Source organism: Ascidia mentula, chromosome 2 (assembly GCF_947561715.1).
Source record: "Ascidia mentula chromosome 2, kaAscMent1.1, whole genome shotgun sequence".
NCBI classification, from domain to species: domain Eukaryota; kingdom Metazoa; phylum Chordata; class Ascidiacea; order Phlebobranchia; family Ascidiidae; genus Ascidia; species Ascidia mentula.
Window position 1 is genome coordinate 7280459 of NC_138567.1, and position 27829 is coordinate 7308287.

Consider the following 27829-nt stretch of genomic DNA (forward strand, 5'->3'; position numbering starts at 1 on the left):
ACTCTGCTTGTGGCCGACAATACTTCGTTTGTGCGCACTCTGGGTATGCGAATATTCGGTTAAAACCGCGACACTTCCATTTTTGCAACCAAGTATATACGATGGAAACCTTGGAATGTTGAAAAAAAACGAGGCATTGCCTTAATGTACATTGTCGTACAGAATCGCGATTTTTCCAATGTTTAATAAAACAGTGTTATTGCATTTATAGAGAAGACTGTGGACGTGCTGACTGCAACTTTTTACATTAACGCCAAGGTCACATGAGTACGAGGCTATGAATTTTGATTGGACAGAAACTGGGCGTCCAAGATGGCGTAGCAGGGGTAGAAACTTACACGTTGCTGACAACACGTATTTCGCAACCAATCGACAGCCGCAACTCATCGCAAGCAAAATCACAATGCACAGAAATCGTTCATTTGTGAATGAATATTCAAACGGTGCACGTGTTTTCATCGTACTATACTTGATCGATCAAAATTGTATTAAAACAGTTGATTTGGAAGTAAATCTCATCATGTATCAAGGATTTTTTGTTATGTTGTTGTTCATTCTGCGACATGTCGCCGGGTCAGACAATGAAAATGTACTGGTTTGTCGTAGATGCGTTGTCGCCAAACCTGACTTGACCGTTTGTTCTGTGTTTGCAGAGTGTGTTGAAAGACCAGATGTATTTGACAATTCCCGGACCTACGCTCGAGGCAGCACCCGGACCTGTGGACGAACGACAGCTAGGTATAACTTAAAAAGCATCGTTTTCCACTGCACTTTAGGTTTATGAAATCAATAAATGCTTGAAGCTTGTGCTAGCGGCATAATGCTTTATATGTACAAGACTCAGGTATGACCAAATTTCTTACACCTTTCACGCTTTGCAGAGTGCGTTGATATGGTGAAGATCGACTCTGATTTGGTTTTCGAGCAGACAGAAGAAACGCGCGCCCTTTGTGGAGCATACTTTATTGGTGACCCCGACGACATTATGATCTTGGAAGTCCACGGCATTCATATCAACTGCGACCGCGGAGAATTTATAGAGGTATTAGCGTCTGACTTGATAACCTTTGTGACTTATCGGTGCCCATGCCATTCTGTTACTTTTCTGTGTTGTTTACCTGCGTAGTTGCTTCTTTTGCGCAAAATACATATGGTTTGATTTGAGGTACAAAATGGATATTATCAAGTAAGGAAAAACGTAAAAATCTTCACACCACACTCATCATAGAATTTTCCAGATTGACCGAGACCTCACGCGTTTTTTTACAGATTTTTGACGGATGGATGGCTCAGAACAAGTTTCTACCGAGCGAGGATGACCACGAAAGTCAAGTTTCCAAAAGAATCATCGATTTCTGTCGACACAGAAGGGAGAATGGGGACCAGCCCTTGTATTTCGAATCCCAGCAGAATTTTGCCCTTGTCCAGTTTCGGCTTTTGTCGGGAAGTCAAATGTTGATACGATACCGTAGACACAAATCAACAAACGGCAAGTACAACTCTGTATACCTGTTTGGTTATAACTTGAATAAGACATGTACGGTTGGAGTCAGACTATAACACATACTTTTGAATCAATTTGTTTTTGTGTACACCCATGTAGGCATGAGAAAATACCAATGCAGTTTAGGCCCAAATCTAGTGCCTATGATTGTCAATTATGAATAAAAATGGCTGACTATCTGTTAGTATAGAGCATTAGTTTGTGTTAATAATGTGTGCCTACTGGATTGCCCATCTCCTTATTAGGTTCGCAGGCATTACAGCCAAGGTTGGTCACTGTTTTCCGACAAGTCGGAGCGAGATCTGAAAAATCAAGCTCCCTGTAAGGTATGAACTCACGACCCTGGGCTAACCAGGCCCAATGCTCTACCAACTGAGCTTCGGGAGCATTTGGGCGATTCTGTCTTATCAAGCGAAAGCATGAACACTTCTGCGTTGCCACACTCCTGTCGCAAATGTTCAACATCTAAAGATTGAATTAACTTGATACAAAATATAGTTGGCCCACTTGTGTTACCCAATTATTATGTTTTTTTTTAGTGCTATGCAACGTGTTGACTCCTGATGACAAAGGGGAGTATGCGATGATTTCCAGTGTTTCCAAGAATTGCACTTTCTCTATTCTCCAACCATCTATTCTCATCATAAAAGAAATCAAACTTACTAACGTGAGTTAAACGACATCATAGAATGTACTGTTTAAAAAAGTCGCCCCACTTGGATAAAATTTATATTAGAATTATTTCTTTTCGTCAAGGGAAATGGCAAAAAGGGGATGGTGGAAATTCTAAAAGGTGAATCGCTCGATTCTTCCGATATGACGGTAGTACAACGGTTTGAAGCTCCCATTCAAGAAACTGGTGAAAATTTTGTTCATAAAATTTGCCGCATAACCTTTACGCTTATCACCTTTGTCAAGTTCCACAATAATAATAACAGCTGAAACCTTGATATTTGTTTCTAACTAAAACATTCAACACAACAGCAGACGGCAGACATACGCCTTTCGTCTTTGCAGGAAACCAAAAAATCTTCCTCGATAAAATGCACGGTGCCGTGCGCATGATTTCACCCGGTCACCATGACAACCTTATTCTTTTCACCTACTCGAAACTGACCAACTCGGAAGATTTGAAAGCCGAGATTTGCACGTGACACGATCACGTGTGAACGGAAAATGTACAGTGGCGATGCAAGGGAACAGCTTTCGGCATTCTTATACTTTGGCACGCTTTTGTCTGTCTCTATTTTCCTTGATTACAACAATCATAAAAATGGGATATTTTAACTTTCAATCCAAATATGTTTGAGTGGTGACGTCAGTTTATGACAGAGCCGTTTTCTTTTTTAATACTTGCAGAAATGTTGTTCCACATATGGCTTACTGTGTCGTTTAATGGAAGTCAAAGCATGCAAGTGCGTGTAAAAATATTTTAGTCGTTCAATCAACTGTCTTTTCGAAAACACGTGTTTTGTCGGTGTTTTTGCTAGCGATAATTTGTTGCCATGCAATAAACTTGGAATGCGGCCACTGAATATGACTCTACCGAATTTTCAGGCAGGCGCCTTTCACAGAAATTCGTCCGACGACTTTGTGCTTTTTGGTGATGAATTGAGGAGAAATCGAGTTTGTTTTATGTTGATCAGTAGAATAGTAAATTTCAAGGGCACTTGAGTTTGCAACTATACGAAACATTCTTTGCATCTGTCTCAATTAAGAAATTCACCGACTTTTCAGAACAACCGGTGATCTTTTCTGTGTGCTTTCAAATCACAACCTCAAATAAAGTTGCTGCCTTCACCAATTTATTTAACCCTCCCTCACTGGATGCAAGTCTAATTGTTACGACAAAAGACAAAGCTTCAATCGTTTCTCAGACTTCCCATGCTCCAAAAACTGCCCAAGTAACGGTGAAAACCAAACGCACTTCAGCGACAGCACCTTGTTCGTTGCAACGAAAACTCGACCCAACAACACAAGACAAAAACGACAGTAATTCCAAACGGGTTTCGTTGAACGCTCGCAGCATTTGTGGTAAGTTTATGTGGCACAAAATAAAACAACAGTGTGACGTCACGATGACGTCTTGCGGGGTCGTAACTTGGCGCCGAAAGATGGCGACGCGTTCATGTAGTCTGCCATCAAGCGTACAATTTCCAGCATCTGAGAGATGTAAAAGCAACACGTTCAGTGGCATTAGATTATATATATATGGAAAAAAAACAAAGGACATTTGCGCTGAATATATTACAGCACTTATGTTCACGAACCTGCACTTTTGAAAGAGAGAAGAATAATTTCCTTGCGACTCCGGCCATCTCTGCCACCACCATGAAGAAATCCTTGCAACCCCCGAAGGTAACGAGATCGGCATACTCACACTTGTCCGTCACCTCCTACACAATAACAAAAACATAGCTGAAATATTTGCATTGAGACAACTCCTGTCGAAGGTCGAGCAAAGTATCAGAGTCAACAGAAATAAGCCCCGGCAAATAGTGACAGGAAATAAAGTTAAGCCATCTCACCATTGTCTTTTGGTTGAGGATACTGAGGCAATCCTCCGTCACAGCTAGCCACACGGTGTCGCCCTTGTGTTTACCACTCGTCTCAATCTAAACATAAGCATTTAAATATCTAAACCAAGTGCTAATATTCTACCCAACAATAGAAATCATAAAACAAAAAATTGGTGGGTACAAATATGACCAACCTTGGCAAGAAACAGCACAGCGCCACAAAGCGGCCATTTGCGAGCAGTGTTAAGGAAAATTCTCGCAGCGTCCGACTTGGAGGTGCCCTCTAACGCCATCCAGCGCTCGGAAATTCGCTCACGAAGTTGTCTAAAAAATTGAAAATTGAAAAAATCAAAATAACCTGAAACGAATAGGGTTTGAATGTAACCAGTGACTAAATATAAGAAGATGTAATGATTTGCTGATTGCAGGGGCAACATACTATAACATGTCCTTAGTTTCAAGACTTGCTTTAATAACGGTAGAAGAATCTGGCCTTCGGTTGAGCTTAATTCCAAATTAGGTTAAACGTTTTAAATTGACAAATGTTTAATGTAGGCCTATGGAAGTGTGGCTGCGGGATATAAATCATTTTTGAAAAAAAATTCTTCGGAATCCAAACAAGCGCAACAACACGCAGACAGTTGTGCCAACTCACTTGATCTGGTGCTTGCTGGCGTTCTCGCGGTACCGGGCTGGCATGAAACGTTTCATCGCTTGAGACAAGTTGTCGCCAGATGGCGCCCTCGAAACATCGCCGAATTGAACTTGCGATGCGAGCGATGCCATTTCTATAGCGAGATCGCGCGAAAGCGGGAAGCGGTCGCAAGATATGTCTTCGCCAATCTGGAAAGTATTCAGTTGGAATCTCAGATATAAGAGCTTTATTTGGACCACAACGATACACAACATCCTTTGTAAAAAGAAACCTTACTTCAACTTTTCCAAAACTTTTTTTAAGAGACGCAATTTTTGTTGAATTATATTTTGCAAACTTCTCGCGACCCAGGCATAAAAGTCATGCCGTTATGACGTAACAAATAATAAAACATCGATAATCACAATAAAAATTCGTAACTTTGCGCTGTGCCTTCAACAAGCGAACCAAAATAACATTTAGGCAACCCACAGGTTATAGGAAACACTACCTTTCAGCACAGCCACCCATAAACAAACCACAATTATCACCTGCGAAACCAGAAGTAATTTCTCTTTTTCGGTCTCCGTTCGCCGATATGCTTTAAACGTGAGCCTCCTCCTAAACGAGAACCGAGCCGTCACCCGAACCTGCTCCCCAGCGCCATCGTGCGGTTGTGTTTTGGTGGTGACCGAACCTCGGCGAGCTTGGCTCTCCCACGTGGATATGACGTCGCAAATCTATTGAATACGCAATAGAAAAGATTTAAATATCAACCACGGCTCTGTATGCGAGGTATTCAAGGGTTGATTGCCACCGAACAGAATGGTATTTTATACGTATTAATACATGTAAAGACGAGTAGCTTACTGCAAAATGCACTTGGATCATTTTCAAAATCTATGAGAATATTTTTCATAAAACAAATAGTTTAAACTACAAGGCATAACTGAATAACCACGCCCACCTTTGCTTGAGGTTCAATATAATGTTCGGCCACGACGCTCTCCGGGTCGTCAACGTACAACGCGAATCCTGACGTAGTGTGATGACGTAGGTCTCCCAGGGCGGTGACGCGACGCGAGAAGTCGCTCACAGTGCTTGAACCATCAAAACTGACCACCTGACCACGCAAAAGTGACGTCAAAATCGATGTATCACCACGAATGTGTTTTACGCCAGTTAGCGACACTTACCTGGTACGACCCATCAGCAAAATGAACGGGCACACTGAAGGGTCTAGAATGCTGGTAAGGGTTCTGCAGCAATATGGGCAGGGACTCGGTGCGGGATGGGACGGCGGATCGCTCTCCCAGCAAACTCGTCCGCTCCATCGCACGCTGGCAGTAAACCACGTACTGACCTACCTCCGTTCTGTGGACAAAGTTGTATTGCGGCATTGTACTTTTTTTCATTGATTTGAGTGTGTTAAGGGGTTGTTGGGTTCGCTTTTAGTAAAGGCATTTTAGGGTTCTTCAGCCAAATAGTACCAAAAGTTCAACACTTTATTAGAATTTTACGCAATGTAGTTTAAATTAAGGTTTATTTTGCAATCTTTGTCACCAGACAGACTACTTTATTTATGCCGGAAGAGCAATGAAGTTTAAATTTAGGTTATTTGTCGTCCTGTTCCGATTCACCTATTCAGAAATTATTATCCAAATTTATTAAATTGTAAGTCGGACTGCACAGAAACTATATAGGGCGCAAAAAATATCAAGGGACCTCCCATTGGTTCAACATAGTGGCCCTGTCTGTAACTCACTATAAAAAAACCCATGGGTTTGTTTCTCAATCATAAGTAAGCAACTTACTTGGGGTTGGAGTGTCGAACCAGATGCGAACGCAGAACTAGCAGCAGTTTGTCACGTGGCAAGAACAGTGGCATGAACAGAGACATCAGTTTCCATGACTACACATGAAAATCAACGATATATGATCGGAACACAGCAACCTTCACTAACATTAACTATGTATGTGGGTGGTTGAAACAAATAGGGCGATTTTTCAAATTTCAAGAACAAAAACCATTCATAGTTCGAGTAAAAAACTTAAACAAGTAAAAAAGCTATTCAATGCAAAATGGCGATTTCTTTAAATAAGAAAGTACCAGAACTTTTGTGCAATAAGCAATATGTCATGCATTCTGATCGCGATTTTGATCGTTTGCTCATCTTTACAATGTGCACAGCACAACGAAAACCACGATTCCTTCATGCAGAACTTTTTTAAACGAAAAACAAATACTTTCACGACGTCACTATAAATTCTTATATCCATAGTACAAGAAAAAAGTCAACACCCACTTGCAGAAGCGAGAGATCCCCGCTCTCATCCGATTCTCTCCGGTTGGTAAGTTTGACGAGTTGGGCAAACAACTCGTCCCTCAACTCGACGTGACTCAGACACGATTGGGCGACGACCTGCGCCAGGGTCACGTGGTAGTCGGCCGAGGCGGCGTCGAGCGACACGTTCGAGAACAGCTGGATCGACTGGAAATAGTGACGTGAATGGGTTAACGCGGCGCTGACTCGAAACTTTAATGTACAGGATTTATATTTGTATATAAGCTATTGAAAGGTCTTTGAATGTAATTCAAAATACTTTGGCAAAAATATGCAATATCACAAATAAACTGCAGGATTTCTAATTTACGCCTGCCCTCGGGTTTGAATAAAAAATAACATTTTAGACAACATGCAACGTCTCGAAGCTACAACAACTTCACAATATTAAAACGAAGCCACTCACTTTAGAAATCTTCATAGCCTCAGTGCGCAGCGCGTCAGACGACAGCGAGGTCAAAGGTCGAGCGATTCCCTGCTTCGAGTAGGAGACCACTGGGTGGCGCCAAACAGCGTCCGCGGAACCACCTTTTCTCGACTTTGAGTTGGCTTGAACAAGTTTCACCAAAAGTCGTTCAAAGTCAGAACTAAACGTTGGATCAAAGGTGCCAGCCTTCCGTGACGTACCGGACGATGACGTACGCGACGCTGGCGTCAGAGCACGTAACCAATTAGCCTGCGAGGTTACACGGAATGATAAAGCACCCTTCCAACACAAATAAATGTACGGTAAAGTAACTGTACTTTTTCTGATTCGGTTTCAAAAGATAGGAATACGTCGTTGCCTTCGCGGTCGTTGATTGGCCTGACGACGATCACGTGTTTCGGAGCAGGCGGTGGCGAGTGCGGTCGAGCGTGACCGCCCGTTGGAGTAACTTGAATGTTGAGTCGGGTTGCCTCCACAGTACAACCGTTCAACGATAAGCGAGCCACGGGCATCTACAAAAAAACTTTATTTGTTCAGTTTGCAACAACAAGTCTAGTTTGAAAGTTTCTTCGCTATTCAGTTGAATTGAACTGACTGGAGATATGGAAACACACGTGGTGATTTTCAGCAGTGCCGAGAGATGCGGCACAAAAACACACAGACCGAAACAGAATGCTTGGCATAAATACTTGGCCACACTATTTGGCGGTTGATTAAGTATCACAATGTTGTCCAGATCAATTACATGCATTGAAAAAAAGCCAAGAAAGTCGAAAAGTAATCAATGACAAGTAGTTGTTTAGTGGTGCCATGTCTTCTAAAGATTTCAAGTGGAGATAAACCGTTATGAGCAATATATTAGATACAGGACAAAAATCGGTCGTGCAGCCTAAAGCAGGTGTTTCCTTTGCCTTGAGCAGTTCGGCTTCGTTACGAATACTTGTTACACATTCCAATTCGTGGAAATTCAACGAGGCTACCTCGGTTGGTTTAATTTTAAAAAAGTACGAAATTACGAATCCACGCCCACCTCGTCGCTGTTCTCGTTTTCAAAGAACTCCAGCGTGCGTTCACGCATCACCGCGTACACGTGACAGCTGCTACCACCGGTGGTTCGAGTTAGCCACCCGCTCACTGAACACGTGACATTTCCCGAGTCGGATGACGAGGTTCGACCTGCAGCCAAAGCTTCATGAAGGGCTGAGGAAAAGTGATTTTTTTGGTCAGGTTACGTCTTTCATTAATTCTCTTGCTACAATATATGTATATATTGCTTAATGATAAACATCATCAATATCACTTGTGCAAAGCTTATTTAAATAGAAGATTTACTGACAAAATTATAATGGTTACGCAGTATACATAGTGCTTTCGCTAGCTTCCACTGCATTATGAACTTTTCGATGTTAAAACGTATGCCTTGCGATCGACAGCAGTGATTCCCAAACTGTACGGCGCGACTCCCTGTAGTGCGTCGTTCTGATTTTTCAAGGGCTTGTAATCGCAAACACAGTGAACCTTTTTTAAATGCGTTCGAACCCGAAAGTATTTGGGAATCACTGATCTACAGCTTTTGGGCGTTTTATATCTTTAAGCTTCACAAAACATTCCGTATTTTACATCCAAAAAGTGCAGCTTGATGTTGCAGCAGATTCCAGCCACTCACCTTTGACCCAATCCCGAGCACATTTGGATGAGTCGGCGTTGAGGTAATAGGTTTTCTTGCCACACGTCACTTGGAAGGTGCAGTCGTTGTCGTCTTGCTTCACCGTGACGTCACTGCTGCCGGTAAGCGGAATTTGACCTTGAGGTTTTCTGTTCAAGTCATTCTGCAGGAAAAAATCATTTCAAACGGATAATGATGTGTTCAGAGAGATTATTGAATAACAAAATTTAATTACAGATTGTAACCTTACCAGAGATTTGTAATAAAACAAGGTGCCGTTCTTCATCACGAACCAGCGCTTCTTCCAAGTCCGCACTCTCCCACCGAGTTTAGTGAGATAACCGCATCTCGGTCCCGTCGAGGCGTCCGCGGCGGGAATTTCAGGCTCGAAAACCGGCTGTTTTGGACTGGTAGAACTTGGCCTAGAAATAGACGAGGTCGAATCGTCCTTGGATGTCTTCAGTAGTTTGTGACCAGGCTCCGAACTATCGCTTCCCGCAAGGGAGGCCGCACAAGGAAACATGGCGTCCGGAGGAATTGCGTAGTCACCCTCCGAGCTCGCCATCGACTGCTGGGAATTGGCTGAGAGAAAAACGAAAAAATCAAAGTCGTAATCATGAAATGATCCTCGACCCTAATCGTATGTAATAGAGGTAGATTAAAAGAAGGCATACTTATAAAATTATGTAAGACTGTTGTTATTGTTAACAAGGATCTCTTAAAGGCTGTGTAACACATGGGTTTGCACAGAAACCAATTAGGCAGCAGGAAAAAAGTCAATGAAATACATTATAACGTATATTATGAAAGGCCACACGAAACAACAATTTCCAAAATCTATAATCCGCAAGCCCAAAACAACTCCAAAATAAGGCAACGCCGGATTGAGGCGAGCACGAGACTTTTTCCACGTATTGTTACGCTTGAACGCGCACAGCAATGTTAGGTGCGTCTTCGGCGCTGCCGGTGGAGCTCAATCGCTCAACGGTGATTGAAACAAAACTGACAACAACAGTCTGCCCCAAACCTCATCTATCAATTGCTTTAACCAGGAAAACCCATTGACTGGGAAAATAGGCGCCAGAGAGTTGGTCCGCGCCGCTAATCTGGAATCCTCTGACGGTTTGGAAAGTTAATTGTGTTTACAGCAGCGGGGATAACCAGGCAAACTGGGACAGTCAAAATACGATATTGCATTGATTGAAGTGGCGTTACATTAAATTAACTGCCGAGGGAAATTTAAATGCCTTAACATCGTTTTAATCAAATACGGTGTGTTGTTATGCACCAAGCACTATTATATGTTGTTAGAATCGATAGAGAATGTTTTCGACCTCCCAACCACCACCTGTGACGAATAAATCCCAAAATTGCAGTGAAAAACTCGGCTAAAGATGACGCCATCCTTTATCGCATCTCCCAGCACACTGGACCAATCTAATCGTTGCCACAACAACGCGGCCCTTCTCTTGTCACCAGTCAATCGTTCCGCTTGCGACAGATAGACGAAGACCAAAGGGGCAATGACGACAAAGATCAACAATGGAGGCGCGTGCGGCGATTGTGAGATAACAATCGGGCCATTGAAAAGCAACAAGCGACGGTGGTAGTTCGTTCCACCCGAGCAAGATTGGAGATACCGCCGAAAAATAAACACGTTAAGGCATGGGAAAAGGCCGGTGCCGTCTCCATGGTGACCGCAGCCGAATTTTAGGCTAATAGACTTGCAATTAAGTGGCGGGGAAAGCCACGTATTGAATGGAGATTGGCGTATCTGTTTGTGTTATCTGTCATGTCCAGGACGTGGTGAAACATGTAATAAACCCGCAGTTACAAAGGATTCCTTCTTTTCGTTTTAAAAGATTGTGTAAACATATTATGTATGGGAAAAAAGTGTTTTAAAAAGAAATAGGGTTTTTGATTTGATCAGTTTAATTCACGACTCAAAACACGATTCTATGTTGTTTTAGTGATTAGCTTCCCGTATTCCAATCACAAACCATTTCTATACGCACGGAGCAAACAGAGAAGACCAAACGAACATGGATTGGAAGTTGTGCCTGTGCCACACAAAGTGCATACACAACTTCACGTGTAAAACATACAAAATACACGAGGTCGTTTAGAGGCGACGCGTTTGAGCTCGACCACAAAGGTCAAAGTCGGTTCATTTCGAATTCGATTAGCTGTGACGAAAACAAAGCGTTGTTATGGAAACGTGGGCAATCAGCGGCGCTTTGTTCTAGCGGTCCGTGGTATATCAGGGTTTTCTGTGAGAAGCTGCGGGTGAAAAGCGTCGATGAGTTGGCAAAATAATATAAAAAACCGCCGATCGTGCGTTTCTGTGTACTTATGCTCATATCCAATTTCAAAGTAAAATGATTCTTTGATGAAGGCGCCCCAACAGGAGCTTGTTTACAACCTTCGATCACATTTGTAGTAAATCACCCTATTTCACACAGCACCCGAACTGGTCTAAAACAAAGGGGGGATCCTAATGTAGCAACCGCCTTCTGCGGGTCTCACATAACGCGCTTACAGTGTTAAGACCCAACACAAACGCCAAGCAGCTCTTATACGGAACAAATCTACGCATGCAGTGGGCGTTGACGCGGATTAGAAAGAAGTACGCCGCCAATTATCCGCTTCTGTACCGACCACGCGCCAAGCTAAATCGGTCGGAGCCTAAATTGCGTCACAATGCACGTATTGTTGCAGCACAATATCGCGTGCAAATCAATGCTTCCATGCGCCTTGCAAGGTCAAGGGCAGGATTGTGCGTTCGGTTACATTTGTCCTGCAATCGAGTGGTAAGACAGGGGTCAGGGAGTCGATGGGCCACCCGCATGTTACTTCAAAAGGGGGTCGTGCGACCACATAGAGGTTAGAAATGGGATTGTTAACAATGGTTTAGTTGTAAGGTTTAAGATAATTCCGGTGCCAAAAGCGAGCTTTTGTTTTGCAAACATTACTACCCATAGGACTATAGGCTAGTGTGAGTGAATGCATACAGAATCTTTTCCCAGGCGCCCTAACTTCTGTTGCCAATGAAATTACCTATTTAAAACAAATACCTTAAGCCCAAAGCAGCAACTTGCACTTTATGCACCGACACAGATAACAGAAAGGCAAATTATATTAAAAACATGTTAAATTTGCCAACAATAAACCGTATACGTTTGCTGAGGCCCGAAGCTGCACTGGTAACATAATCAGCATGGTAACGTTCCGTTAGGGCGAGCCTGGACCTTATGTTTCGACCGTATATGAACGCCTAAAAGCCGGCACATAGCAGCTTTTTTGCCTTTTCACTCGTTACAATTTATCGTCGTGTTTGCGTCTCGTTTACTTGACCTGGTGAAGGTCTGTTGCATAACGACCGAAACATCGACTGAAACTAATAATTATTTACCAGAAGAGCCTTGAGTTATAGAAAGTGCAGCTATAGCTTATAACATTGGCCTAACAATAAGCATACAACCTCTATCTCGTACCTCTCTTGAAAGCTCGAGTCAGACCGGGACTTCCATTCTTCCGCTGTTGCATGGCAACCGAGGTGGGTGAGAGAACAATCTCTCCGGAGGTCGTGAGACTCCTGGAGGGACGCTGGTGATGGTGGCGAGGTGAGAGATGTCGTGGGATCGGATGAGTGGTACGATCATCATCCGATGAGTCGGAGGCGTCGGTGAATGGATGTGGACGGATTTGTGTCGCTCTCTAACAATTAAGGAGGGTTACAGGCACCAATTTGCAGCAAGCAAGTCTACATTTTGATGTTTTTGAATGCGAATACTTGATCAAAAGGGCCACGAACTTTGACCAATACATATTTACGGTTAGGTTTTGTAGTTGAGGTCATCCAGTGATGCGGATGCATTTTTTGGAAAAACAATCATCTTATGACATTAAAACATAATGGTCACGTCTCAAAGATCGCAGTTCGCAATTCGGAAAATTACCTCATCGCTACGAACAAAACCAGCCCCTCAATCGAAATACCTAACATACGCAATTCTTCTGCCTATCAGCTGCTTTCCGAACAAGCTGTACGCGGCTTAAGCAGGTCTAAGATAGCATGGTAGTGTTTACCAACATGTTAAGGTAAACAATACTGAACACTTGTGCGGAGAACATCACGTCGTCACGGGGGCGATGACCCGTAAATTTTGGTCGATGGTTCTAGAAGTTTGTTATTGGATGCCGTTGTAGGGCAGATACCACAGATATTACTGTTTACAAAGCTGTGCCTGCTCGGAGGCAATAACGGCAATATAGATTAAAATGGTTAGGTGGCTTCCGAACAGAAGCGTATAAATTGCAGGTGGATTGAATTATATGATGAATTTTTAAAGAAAGTGCCTCAAGCACTTGGTGGCGCTCTAGTTACAGACGCATCCCAAATTTTATAAATTGCCACGTAATATCTTCGTGTCATATGGAATATAAATTTACTAATTTGAGTCTGGGTTGTTTTACGTGATTTGTCGGTCATTATTTGAACCTAATTACCCCAAAAAAGGTTCGTTCAATTTGAGTGGTTTTATGGTTTATATATGTATTAATATGGAAAGCCACAGAAGACCGGTATATTGTAACGTATTGTACTGCCACAATAAGTAATTAAAACTACTGGCTACCAAACGACCCCAAAACACAATCAAGAAAAAACATAAATTAAACTCACCCCCTTGATCTTAGTGTAAACGGGTACGGTCAAAGGTTGGGCCTGCAACAAGAAGAAGATTTTAAGGAAAGTAGGTCACAATAACATGTGTAGGACGAGGGACTCGGCGCGCGTTGGGTGGCGAACAACTGCCAACAACGACAACGCGGCTCGACACAATGGCCCAAGGTACAAAGGTGGAATTACAGCCACTCCCACTACTTGGGTGATAACAATGTGGGAATGCGCACAGAAATAGAATTGTTCGGTAGATTGTGGAATGAATTGCGATCTTGGGTCGTGTTGTTGTACAGTGGCTGAACGAGGTGTGACGATAAGGTTGTTTGATGGGTGAAGATAAGTGTCGCCGTTGGTGGCATTGGAAATTCAACTGGAATTGCATTTGGCTTCAAATTCGTTTGCCTAAAATCAACTTTCGTGCTTTCTGCGTCACTTGCGCAAGAAGTTTTACAACTAGTACATTTCCGACCGAAAAGTCGATGCAAGGTGAAACGGTAAACCGGCAAAGACAACAATAAGATCCTAACCCATTCCTTGCAAACCCCAATTATCTGGTTTCAAGTTCACTGCACAAAAAGCGGCAACCGCTTCCGACCAGCTCAGATGTAACGCGAAAATCCAATTCACGCATCTGCACTCAGTCAAGCGACGAGAAGCCTAAACAAGGTCACAGCAATGGTCACGCTCTGACGACCGTACAAGTGCCACGGCCACGCACGGTGTCACGTGGTCGGTCACGTATCACTGATCATTGCGAGGAAGCGGAAACGATGCCTTGACATACAACAAGCGACATCTTTGTTCGAGAAATTTCGACTGTACAGGTGTTATGACTTTCCGGATACGCTTCTTTGGCGATTGTGACGGTATATGACGTCGCGCCGACGAAAGGAAATTGGTTTGTGGCGATTTTAGGCAAAACAGGGCTGTGGTGTTGACATTTTCTGCGCCCACATTACCAAGAAAATTGTTTTTCTACGTTGTTAGACCTGTAACGCAACTGCCACTCTGTGAAACCACCACAGAAAGCGTTTTTTGGGAGTAACGATTACCCCTTACCCCCTTAAAAAGACTTTCGGGAGCAACGATTACAAGACCAAATACAGTTGTCAGTATTAGTTGGACCACTATACAAAAAACGCTACTACACAGATGAAAAATTACACAAGGAATTGTGAAGTTGTTGGTCAGGAAAGCACCAAAAAATACGTGAATACATAGCGTCGAAATGAGCAATAAACTGCTGGCATTCCGCGTGTACAGAAACCACAAACAAGGCTGATTCGCTTGTTAACCGACACCCATCCTCTTAAGGCAGAGTTTCATGCAAATGAAGGTAAAACCCATTTGATATCCGTACACTTACACCAAGCGTGTAAGCTACCAGATAACACTGCTCGGATTTCGACCACTTAACACCGCGTTAGCGCGATGGAAAACCAAAATCGCAGCGAGAGCTTCCGTCTTAGTGATGGAAAATCACAAAACAAACACGCTAAGATAGGGTTTCGTCAAACAATTGATCTTCGATTGCGGAACTGTGAATCGCGGTGGCGCAGCGAATTGGCGTTTTCGCTCCAGTTCAGACTGTAGTTCGGAGCGCTTCTTAGGTTAATCAAGTGCTACCTGTGTTCTGGGGTGTCAGGTGTTGTGCAAAAAAAAATGGGACAACTGGGTATTTACGTCGGGGCCACACACAGGGTTTTCACCGCTGCAATTCACCCCCGCTCTACGACGTGGGTTTGGAACTTTGGAGCCGACCCTCCACGAAAATATGAAAAGAAACTAAGACTGAGGAACAGTGATAACGGATTTCCTTGTAATTGTCTGGCCTATATTGCTAAAAAAACTTATTTGGTTAAAATCTTTCGTCAAAAACTTGATTTAAACTGACGATGGCATAAGTTTCCAACATGTAACTTTTTAGCAATTGGGGAACAGCCTGTGTATTCTCAGAACCGAGACTGGATTTGTAAGAATGGACTTGCCTTGTAAACAACGTGGACGAACTCCCCGGATTCGCATTTGTAATTGAGGTTCGGTGAATCTGAGCAAAGCAAAAGGGATTTAAGGGTCGTCGAATGGTTAAATAGTCAAGGCTGTCTTACGTTTATGAGAAGAAGATTTTCCGAACACGTTTGTCTGGATCCGAAATCCCGTCTTCGTCATATCGTAGATTTTCGATTCCTGGAATAACAGTGGTTTAAAAAACGTTAAAACCTTAGTATTTCTTTCATTGAAGTGATAAGCCTTTGATTTTTGTCAGCTTATTTCTTAGTTAAAACAATCGATACGCTTATAAGTATTGCAGGCATTATCAGCTTCCTATTCAAATATAATTGCGCATTTCTGGGGTCAGATTCTGCGAGGAATTAAGAGCAAATTATCTAATATCTAAACAGTGGATAACCACTTAACGTGTGGCATTAGCAACACGCCAACTCGGTGACTTCCTTCTTTTTAAATGTTTTCCAGCCACCATGGACTACGCGTTATGGAAAATAAATATTTTAGTGGAAACTTCGTACCCAGCTGGGAAGACGGTGATGTAGAGGTGGAGTTGGAGGCCTATTGTTGCTATGGAAACCTTTCCACGTGGAAGAGTTAGCTGGGAGTGAGGAGGAAAATAATGACGCGGAGCCAGCTGAAGCGGGGGGATCAATACTCATATCCTCTTCCTCTTGAAGGATTGCAGGGAGAGTAGGAGTATTTCCTCCTGAATTGGATGCTGCTCCGGTGGTGGACATGGGTGAGGAGTGGAGGCGAGAAGAGTGGTTGCTCCTGGAAGCAGGACTCTTGGATTTCGAGCGCTGTTTCTCCCGTTTTTCTCTTCCTCCTCTTGAAGAAAGAGGAGTTTCCTCGTGACTCCTGTGCCTCTGGTGGTGATCCGTTAGACCTTTAAACCGCCGCCGAATGCTCCCGAAGGTGCCCATAATGTTGTGTCCACTGCTCGGTGTGCTACGTGACGTCGCCGGGGATGACGCAGGCGATGACGTCACGTGCGCTTTGGCCATGGGAAGAGTGGAGGACTTTTTCCTGCTCTCTTCATGTTGATCGCCGACCCTCTCTCCCGGAAAAATGTCCTTGGCGCCGGCGATCTTCACAGATACTGCACGTGGTTTGGTTTCAAGAACTACGTTGCCCGGCGCTATGCTGGAGTGGGGGCTGTTTGTGGGTCTTGTTGTATCACAGTGGTCGAGTTCCATCGATAGTGGCGAAGGTGAACACGGCGGGGAACTGAGTTGGCTGTCTTCTCTCAGATCTTCACTCGCCTGCGAAGATGGACATTGTAGTCATTTACAGAGACTGAACGCAAACACATCTTTACTGATAATCAAATTTGAGTATCGCTTTAACATTTGTCGGAAATCAATCTGGTTTATCCGGGTCTTCACGATTTTTTCGTCGTTGCTTGATGTAAATTTTTAGTCAAATTAAAGAAATTACTTTGGCATAATTAACTACATAAAAGAATAAAGAAGAAATGTAAGAAACATAACAGCATGGGAACAAAATAAACAACACTTGTTGTCTAGTCAGGCAAATTTCCATTGGAATGTGTGGGCATGGGTGCAAGCTTACAACTGCCAGAAACATATTTATGCATACCGAGTCACCAAACAGAGGGTTGGTGTGCCAGCTTTTATTTCCAGGAGAGTTCCAGGGGTCATCGGGCACAGGCGGTGGGGTCACCCGGTCCCCTGCGTAGGAGCGGATAGTAGGTACTGCATACTGTTCGGTTATTGGGGGGTTACTCCGTCGCTTTGTCGCGGGTGACGCCGAACTTTCCAGAAGCTCTGAGAAGAAAATGGATTTAATGTTGAAAAAAAAAAATTAAAAAAGGGCCTAGTGATGGCCCAGTGTTCCAGTGTTGGCCCAATGTCCCAGTGTTGGCCCAATGTCCCAGTGTTGGCCCAATGTCCCAGTGTTGGCCCAATGTCCCAGTGTTGGCCCAATGTCCCAGTGTTGGCCCAATGTCCCAGTGTTGGCCCAATGTCCCAGTGTTGGCCCAGTGTCCCAGTGTTGGCCAATGTCCCAGTGGTGGGCCAATGTCCCAGTGATGGAGCAATGTCCACGTGATAGACCAATGTCCCGTGGTAGTTTAATGTCCCAGTGGTGGCCCAATGTCCCAGTGTTGGCTCAATGTCCCGTGGTGGTTTAATGTCCCAGTGGTGGGCCAATGTCCCAGTGGTGGGCCAATGTCCCGTGGTGGGTTAATGTCCCAGTGGTGGCCCAATGTCCCAGTGTTGGCTCAATGTCCAGGTAGTGGGCCTATATCCCAATGGTGGGCCTTAGCACTGTTTTCGAGCGAGCCTCAAGACGACATGTTTTAATAGCGTATACAAAATTATAGTAAATTAATATGTACCGAAAGCGAGTGCTCACAAATATATACAGACCTACAAAGGCATTTCCTGTCATTTTACCCTACATGCGTAGACAGGGCATTCAACAGTTCGGGTCAAATGCCATTTTAGAGTGAAAGGGAATTCATTACAAAGGCTTTGTGGCTTAAACGTAAAAGGTCACAATCTTGCGAACGGATATTATTTTCCACTGTACACACAAAGTTGGTTTGAGAGGAGGATACATTTGTGCAAATGTCAGCCGCTAAAACTGTTATGTAAATAGCCGTTAAAACTGAGTACCTCAAATAAGGAATTAAAGGCAATTTTTGCTTTTTGAAAACAGTGATTTTTACAAGGCAGAGCTTTGTCTTACATGTGTAATAATAGTGTTGCTCAATTTCGTATAACAAGCAGGAAGAACTTCCAAAGAACGTTTTATTACCTGTGAGTCGCTGTTGCATGGCTTGAACGGCGGCTGTGAGACGTTGGTTTGATTCCTGCAATTCCTGTTTTTCCTTTTCCGCCTAATTTTGACAACAACAAAAGCACGGATATGACGTCTTATTGCTATATGTGTGGTACATATTCAACGCAAAGCTTATTAATAAAGTTTAACAAGACATGCAATAACACACCGTGCCCAGGGCTCTGCTGACCCAATCCTTAATACGAACAGCTTTTTCGTGGAGCGTTTCCTTGTCCAGTTTTCGAAGATAGCGCTGCGAAGGTAAATTCGTGTTTTTTTGTGAGAATTAGCTATCACTATACACACAGCAATTTACTATGCATTCCGTATACGGACGTTGCACATTGAAAACATTTCCATGGGTAAAAGGAATAGGAAAAATTCAAAGTATGCACGAGTTGTTGTTGTTTAACAGGAGTTGCATATTTTCCAAAACGAAAGACGCGAATTGATATACGGCCATGTTGTTTCAAGGAGGTGTTCTTGTCAAAATAGTCACCTCGTTTTCGAGTTGCTTTTCCAGCACCGCGTTTCTCTCCTGCAACTCCAAACAAGTCCGTTCCATCTCCGTCATCTTCTCTCTGCAGAAGCGTTCCTCCTGATCCGCGGCACCGGGGATTCCGGCAAGGCTCTCTCGCAGCAGGTTTAACTATACAATGAGGACAATGAACAACTCTACTGCTTTGGTAATATGCGATAAGTCGCTTATATAATTTCCCAAACTATTTAGCGATTTAAGGAAGTTATTAAAACATTATTACCCCGAGGCGGAAAGGATTTGTCTCAAACCGTGCGGTTTTGTGACTCAGCTTGCTGTAAGTGATACAAGCTTATTTGCATATTGTCCCGCCCACAATCGATTAATTAAGAGTGTTGACAACAGTAGATAAAGCTAACAACGGACAAAGTTTAGGCAGAAAAGTTGATGCAATTAGCGTTTCTGCGAAGATATGTTTGATACATGCCATATTATTTATATAAACACTAAAATTTACTAATCTATGTCGGATGATTTTAACTTAAACAGCGGGACATTATTTCGAATGACATTGTTGGTATTTACAACCCTACGACGTTTAATACGATTGAACAAAAGACCCCAAAGCCATTTCAGCAGTATCGTCCCCTTAGTCTTAACCACAGCAAACCCGAAATTACCTGATATTCGGCATCTTCAGCCTTGGCTTCCGCCTGTTCGCATTTAATCGTCAATTCCTCCATCTGCAAAACAAACAAATCGTTAAAACACCGATCCGTCAACCGAATTCGCCTGACAGGAAGGTAAAGAGCAGTTTATACCTCAACGCACACCTGTTGTATCATGACTGGCGGTCAAAAGAACGAGTCAGACACGGTGCAGTTAGATCTGTGCCATTGCACAGTGCTGATGTGAACTGACGAGCCGAAGACAGGCGTACGATTGGTTTGATAACAGGAATTCGGAGGTTGGCATTAATTCTTAGTTTTCACATGTTATAAAATACGGAACCCCAAATTAAGCATTACAAACCACATGTTTCATGCTTGCACTGCCGCTTTGCCCGGCCACATTGCTACAACACAGGGCATGTACATCTTCAGTATTCGAACGCATACAAGATGAACAGAAAAATATGTAAGGCGTAGTTGCAGTGCATGCGAGGCCGGTACAGCCGTGCAGCCCATTAAAGCCCTTCTATAATTACAGGAGTTAGTCCCGTGGGATGCGTTCAATGCTGATTAAAACAACTCCTTACAGGAGATTGCTTTGGAAGCGACTCGGGGTTGAACGAGGGCGAGGCAAGGTAATCCCAAGAGATTTGTTGATTGCAACGACCAATGCAAAACAATCTACTAATACGAAATAGCTACAGGTATTTTGTATTGCGCTAAGAAACAGGGTAATACACTCAAGAGGGATAAACAAAAGGCCCCATAGCTTTTGGGTGGCCTCAATGGAGGTATTGATTATTTTAGCAAGCTATTCTGATGCACGCAATCTTCCCAAGTTATTTAAGCTTCAAATTTTCTCCACAATAATCGCACAATGGCCCGCCACATGCAAACTGCGTGAAACATTTATAACCGTACGTGCAGAAGGAGTATTTCCTAACATCATCTTTTTATTGTGAAGTTCCGAAAATCTACTTTGACAAAGATTCGCAATTATTGCGAACTAACCCCTGATTGAACTGCGAAGCCGGAACGCGGAAAATCGCATTAAGAGCTCCGTATGAAGACGCAACAACGCACACAAGCTGTTGCACAAAACAACTGACTGACGTTTAAGAGCGGATTAACAACTACGTGACGCGAGCAACAAGCTACATTGTTTGCGAAAGTCCTGCTTTAATTGCAAACCTAAAAACGCGTAAACGACATTTAATGATTTTCGATGGATTTCAAAACTTTAACACTGTGGGTATATAAGCACATTACACCTTGCAAAAACGGTACCACTGTAATTAAAGCCAACTTGTGGGCTGTAAGATAACAAATGCTAAGTCGATCAATTTCATGTATCAGTCACGCCAAAAGCGCACGTAAAGTCACCGGCGTTAGTGAGGTTGTTTAACGGATGTACACGGAGACGCAAACATGTTTTGCAACAACATTACGCCAGTCGGCTTTCCAGTCACAGTAAACAACTACAGCCTGTCCGTGGAACTTATAAACAACGCTCACAACGCACCCTCGTCGGTAGCGTATTTATTGCCGCATCAATCCTGCGAATCGGTAGGTCGACAAAAAGCTCCGTGGACGGACAAGAGCCAGTCAGGCGTTGATTTACGATAACCAAGGTTATACGGGGGACGTACAGTCCAACAGACGGCGTTGGTACAAGTGCGGTGCCCTTGGGGAGGTAAACAGATGAGTCACACCCAAAATGCAACTGTTATTCCCGCACACAACTTTGTGCTTTATTTTCTTCCCCGCGGTTTGAACTTGGAACGCGTTGCGGTTTGTGTTGATGACTGTTGAAGTTCGTTGCTGGCTGTTAGGTTAAATTACACGACGGCTACACAACTTATCTTGCGGAGAAATGATGTTCGTGATGGCGAAGTCGCTTCATTACGACTGCATGTGACATTTAAACACTGAATTTATACAACAACGTACAAAGTGCAAAACTTCCCAAGTAAACTTGTGACCGCTTCGGGTGGACAAGAACATTTCCATTGAAAACATTTAAACAAGCCTGTCTGAAAATGACAACAGCAACAAGCACAGGCCTTCGATTAGCGGTCAGCAGTTGTGAGTTTTGTGAGTAATTCCTCCGTAAATTACAGGAACTGTGAAACATTATTATACTAGGACTGGCCTATTGTATAGTAATCACTTCAAGACTTTGAGTGCAACGATCCCAAGACCAAACCAAGTTGTCAGTGGGAGACCTATATGCTTTGTTTGTATATTTCTATAGTCACAGGAAATAGTAGCGCGGCGGAGTCATCTCGGCATAGTACCATGCTTCGACACAGAATTTAGAGCGCGGCACGACGGAGCGGCAACGGAATAGGTCAAGGGGTCGGCGAAAACTGGACAGCAACGAGGGCTGAAGAGATGCGCCGGAAAAGGAGAAGGCGACGTGACGACCCGTGGGAACGACGGATTTGCCAGCGGCGTCAAGCTTGTCTAAACCCTGCTCAGTAAATCGTAAAGTCGAACGCGAGGGTTGTACATATAACCGTGACACATACCTTTAGAGTAACTGGGAGATATTATACAAGATTGACCTTTAAGATACAAATTAACGTTAAGAAAATGTTATGAATGGCGATTGTTAGATCAACTCACAGAAACTGGCGCAGTTACTGGCGCAGTTACTGGGGTAATCGCAGCATGTTCACTTGGCAACGGCGGATTTATGATTTCTGTGGTTCGATTAACCGTCACGGGCAAGATTTGGGACAAAGGGGTCACTATGTTCTTGGCAGCTTTTCATAGACCAGCAGCGTGGAAGGAAACCAGTGAAGGTAGACGTATTTGTGGTCGAGGTTATGTTCAGGAGCGTGATGGCAACGCGCGTCCGGGATTTGTGTGAACTTTACAAGCTCATGAGTCAAATAATAAAAATGATAAAAACGTTCACCACAGCTTACATGTGAATTATCAACGCCCCTTGTTTCACTTATAGCGAAACTCGTTTGGTTTTTGTCCAAAACAATCTTCGAGCCTTCATGTCTTGACAAACCCTCGGGTTTGCTTTCACATTTTTTTTTTACACAGATAGAAAAGTTTCACTGTGCTAAGCAAACACCGTTAGACAGATTAACAGAAGTGCGTCCCACGCAACAAGACAAAAACGATAAACTTGTACGATTTGCGGTGCACCAACGAAGACTCGGCAACGCAAACAAAAGCCGAAACGTGGTCGGAGCCCGAAAAACCAGGACAAAGTACAAGCAAAGCTCAATGGCGGGTGGCATTTTCTCAGCGCTATCACAACACACCGACGGATCCCTCGGCCCGACAGCGGCCCAGAAGCCACCACAAACACGCGCCCACATCAATACACAAGCCGGGTGCCACAAACGTGGGGGGCGGCGCAGGGCTGGTGCGATATAATAGAAACAACAAGCAGATCGACGCTCGTAAACTTTGGGCCGTGACGTGTTTATGATCTAGTTTACCGAGATAGCGTGGCGACTGGAGCTTTGTTTCAATTTTTTCGATACCTGATCGCTACTGTGCGATGACACGCTTCATTTATGCATATTTGCAGTGTTGATATCACATTTGTGGATTTTAATCGGGGTATGCTCTTCGCTAGCTTGTAAAATCTTGAAAATTTTAGGCAAGATTTCTTCGGACGGTCGTTGACGCAGCGCTTGTCATTTGATTCAAAGTAGCACGAAATCATTTCCACGGCGTTTGGATTTTCGTGCAAACATTGCAACTGCTATCATCATGACCACGCAAAACAACACTCTTACATGCTAAATCACAACTACAAACGCGAAAAAAACGACTTTGCGTGTGAAAAATCACCTGCTTTCAACACTATCATCGGCAACAACAGCCAAAGCAGATACAAGTGAATGTTTATTAAATACAAAAAACACACCCTCTGATAGTACTTCAGCATAATACCTGACACATAGATTTTACGCCACCACACGCTAAGTTGAACACAACTTCCACCCTTAGGTCGGAAAAAGGTTCATTTCACAGTTATGTGCTAATGACGAAGGCGAGTATTGAAACGCGCTAAGCGTAAAGAGTTTGGCTATACGCGATGGGACATAAGCTTACGCGTAGGCGAAATTCTATTATTCAACGGCTGTTGGAAATCTATTTCGGGTTTTGTTGATTTGATTAGAACTGTTTCCTTTGTATAAGGTCTACAAAAATTAATCAGAAAGGCACGAACACAACACGCATTGACTTTCATTTACCCATATACGCTATATATATGGCCCTCGGGAGAATTACAAACCCATAGTTTCCGAAAAAAGCTTTTGTACAAGACGTTATGCTGCAGTCGACTCTTGCCTAAAAAAAACTGAAAGTCCTGTTGTTTACATTCAAACGGAAATAATAATCTGCTTTAAAGCACACAGATAACTTTCGCAACTTACAGATTCGGAAATTTGATCAGTTGTTTTCGTCACGTATCACAAAGAAGTTCGATGACGTCAGAACGAACCAAAAAGTGTCCGGAGTGTGGGAAAGTTGAAGAATTGTGGTTCTACGTGCCGCTGTAAGCTTTGCGGGTTGCCGCCAATTTGACCCGGCTCCTTGGAGAGCATCCGTTGACAATTTTGCAATTGACAAGCACTTTAGTGGGTGACCTCGATCAACTAGGTTTATTTATTATTTGTGAATGCTAAAAAGTTTGGCAAAATCTTTCAGCATTGCGCAACGATGATTTGGCGCCATTAGCAAGCATCTTCATTAACACAGAAATCTTTTAAACTATCAATACAGCTCGAAAGCAAACGGTAAAAAAAAAATTGCTGGGAAAGCGCTAACGAATCGACGGTTGAAGAAGGCACGACCGCCGGGCAAGCGGCTTAGAACACGCTTTCTAAACAAACACAAATCAATTAGACAAACAGTTTCGCGGTTGCGCGATGACAGGGACACGATCCACGGACATTAGGCGGCTAGACCAGCCGGCTAACAGACGACCAGCTATGCCACAACAGTCAGTCTACCCTTCACTATCAGATACTCAGCCACTTTGACAGTTTAAGCTCCCCGTGCCGGTGGCAGATGAGAAGCTAAACGAGACTCTGTTGGAGGCCTGTCAACGCTTAATGATCCACTTCCCTATCCCCGCAACTCGCACTTGCCACACGTGGCCACAGATAAGGTCGAATCATAAGCAACGCAATTATCCTCTTGGCACACTCTTTGCTTCAGTGGCAAGCGTTGCCTACCTTGCAGAGTGCAGACGGCTGAGTCATCAAGCAAAACGTGTCATGCGTTTTTTTCACAAATCTTTGGCAAAACTTGCGCGTTGTTGGGATTGTTAAACGTCTGTGTTACTACAACCGTCGGCTTGGGTAAAACCTGAAGCAAAGCAAACAAAGATTAAACACAAAAACCTGCTTTCTCGAAACGTTGTTTCCACTATATTGTTAGCAGCTCTTACTAGCCGCAGCTTCAGCCCCCAAAGACTCGCGGAATGCGGCAAGTTACTGGTCCTAATGGACGGTTGAGTGCACGGAAGGCTGGCACTTGAATGTGGGCGCAATTGCTTTTAACAGGTGAAGGCGAGCAAAGGGGGCATGACGGTCCACGGGGGAAGCGTTTTTAGCGCCATTTGCCGACATGCGCTTTTCCTGCGTTTATGCCATCCGATAGCGAGGAGGCATGGCCTTCTGGGACAGCTGGAAGGGCAGCGGCAAGCCCAATTCTTCCCACAAGCAGCAGCTGACATAGATGTGTAAACTACAGCAACTGCGTTGGCTCGCTTGACCACAAGCACACACACGAGACAAACAACTTAGGATAAAGAAGACGAGAAACAACCTCCATACGACGGAAGCAATAAGAGGCCTATTTTGGGTTTAGCAACACAGAGAGTCGTAGAGATGGTTTTAGCATGGGAAAATATCGCATAGCTACCTCCCGGTGACGTGCAGCAATGCGTGACACCCCCAGGGCTCGCGTCTATCTAGCTCGGCAAAGGGCGTCGCGTTGCAACAAATGGCCACGCAACTGACACCGCGCAGCGCCCGGGATCAATAAAACAAATCCCTAACGATGTACGGAAATGACAGATGGCCGAATTTAATCCGACAAGTGTAAGCTGCCAGTACGTGGGAGCACAATTACACGTTGACCATTGTGGACGGAAAAGGTCGCTGTCACTTTGGGGTCGCATTGCTCGAAGACGTCGCACGGCAAACGCGACATTCAGCCCTTCCTGCGGTTTTATGTGGGATCGCTGAACGTTTTAGGCCAGGTAGGGCGGCGTGTAGAGCGGTATATGCACAGGTACTTCACAGGAAACCGGTAAGATAGCGTCGGCCTGGCAGGGTCGCCAGTGCACATTAAATTAATCCGCACATCCTCTTGGTGACCTGGGCACCTGAGAGCCTCAGGTTTGGGGTTATGGGCTGCTGGAGTCTCATTTTACACAGGGACATGATGGTTTAAGTTGCGGGTGTTTAGTAACCAAACATAAACACAATGTTTGGCAACATTGGTTTTATGAGATGGAACAGATGTAAACTTACATATTTTGCCCAACATAAAATATCCCAATAAATCAAAGAAATCTTTACATTCCATGATATTGAACAATGTTTTAACCAAAATTCATCGATTTATGTCATGTGAATTAAATGCAACATGTGCCTTGATAAATTAAGCTGAGAGCTGTGCACATTTACTATACTAAGATTTAATCCTGAAGGTGATTGCACAATTATAAAAACACTTCTTGAGGTTTTTGTCATTGTTCTTCTATTTCTCAAAAAAAAACACGATCATTAACAAACTAACATAAAAAGAGGTTACAATGGCAGTGATAAAATTTCTACCCACTAATAAAGTTTTCACCAACTCGAAATGGCAAGATGTGGCAACTGTTGGCAAAGCTATAAATAGACTTTTGGTCAGCCAATGACCTCAAGCAGTTGATAACTGGCAATGATGGGGCAGCACAGACTGTTTGCTTGGACTCGGGGCAAAGCAAACATTCTCCGAATAACTGAAATGCTGAACTTCGCTGCTTCGGATAGTTTCACGGAACTCTTCGACCAGTGTAAAAAGTAATTCATTTTGTGCAACTTACAGTATTTGCAACATTGTTTATCTGATTTTTTGTAATTTAATTGAGTTCGATGCAATTTCCCATGAGACAACACAAGATATTGCATTTAATGTTAGTTAACTAATGGTAATGTGTTGATATTAATGACAATTTTTTCTTGTACAAACAATATTTAAACCAAACATCACCACAAAAAACATTGATAATTTTGCAAAACACTGTAAAGCTGGAATTGAGTTTTAAAACAACAAAGTTAAATTGCACATTTGTAAATTTGACATTTGTTAATGTAACTTAAATTGGAATAACCTTTAGTCCATGTTGGATCAACTTACCTTTTGAGAGAGCTTTAACTTGATGTTGGTAGCCTGGATACGGAACTGCTTCAGTTTGCCTTCCATTTGCAGATACAGTTTTTTCCATTCCATAGCGGTGAGTGGAGAAATTCTTCCTTCCATTTTACTTCGTTTGAAGACCAACTTATTACATAAGAGTTGTCAAAATTCGCTGCCACTTTTTGTCATAGCATTACAGCTCTCGTCACAAAACCGTGTACGACTTGCTTGGCAATGTGTTGTCCGACAAATGCTTTACTGCGTCTTAGCAGAAAAGAGAAAGGAGATACTAATCAATGCATTGATCGCCTAACTATAATCCATATTTTCAGCATTCCTGCAAACAGAACTTTAGACCACCGCAATCATAATGACAGGGAAACAGCCTTCAATCTGCTACCTGCAGATAGACTGCTAATGAAAGTAAACGATATCAAATGTCAGTTTAGAAAACTACTCTTGCGCCAAAAAACGTAATCAACCGGCTCAACAACAATCCCTTCTGGCGCATCGTAAATGCACGCGCGGTGTTTGCGAAAGGAAAAAGGCCATTGATAAATCAGGGTATCCTTTTGCGACATCTAACGGAAGTAAAAATATAGCATTTTTGACGAGATGTGTCGCGGTTTATTGGAGACCTGGATAGGGACGCACGCCTGACCTGAGCAAAAATCAAACACCTCACCATGAT

General features: G+C 43.4%; 2 protein-coding genes across 3 annotated transcripts; one reads left to right on the top strand and one right to left on the bottom strand.

Moving 5' to 3' along the window:
* Nucleotides 1-520: 520 nt before the first annotated feature.
* LOC145889998 (corticotropin-releasing factor-binding protein-like) lies at nt 521-2658 on the top strand. The gene is given in 7 exon segments (XM_082981045.1): nt 521-595; nt 654-738; nt 882-1042; nt 1270-1489; nt 2044-2195; nt 2276-2363; nt 2522-2658. Coding segments are annotated over 7 exon segments (918 nt in total).
* Nucleotides 2659-3431: 773 nt separating this feature from the next.
* Nucleotides 3432-27477, bottom strand: LOC145888650 (pleckstrin homology domain-containing family H member 1-like). Of its 2 annotated transcripts, none has more exons than XM_082979450.1 (26): nt 27139-27477; nt 19753-19815; nt 19094-19243; nt 18764-18847; nt 18571-18652; nt 17389-17576; nt 16308-17051; nt 15888-15966; nt 15768-15826; nt 13780-13821; nt 12590-12812; nt 9346-9677; nt 9096-9258; nt 8460-8629; nt 7747-7941; nt 7409-7678; nt 6964-7149; nt 6472-6569; nt 5854-6031; nt 5625-5780; nt 5209-5397; nt 4679-4866; nt 4218-4347; nt 4033-4119; nt 3775-3900; nt 3432-3667 (listed from the first exon to the last, which is right to left on the bottom strand). In XM_082979450.1, exons 1-26 carry the CDS (start codon nt 27259-27261, stop codon nt 3578-3580), a joined length of 4395 nt encoding a protein of 1464 aa, XP_082835576.1. In that variant the 5' UTR covers nt 27262-27477; the 3' UTR covers nt 3432-3577. The 2 variants fall into 2 exon arrangements, with proteins under 2 accessions (XP_082835576.1, XP_082835577.1); XM_082979451.1 differs by lacking the exon at nt 27139-27477 and adding an exon at nt 19894-22013.
* Nucleotides 27478-27829: the final 352 nt, after the last annotated feature.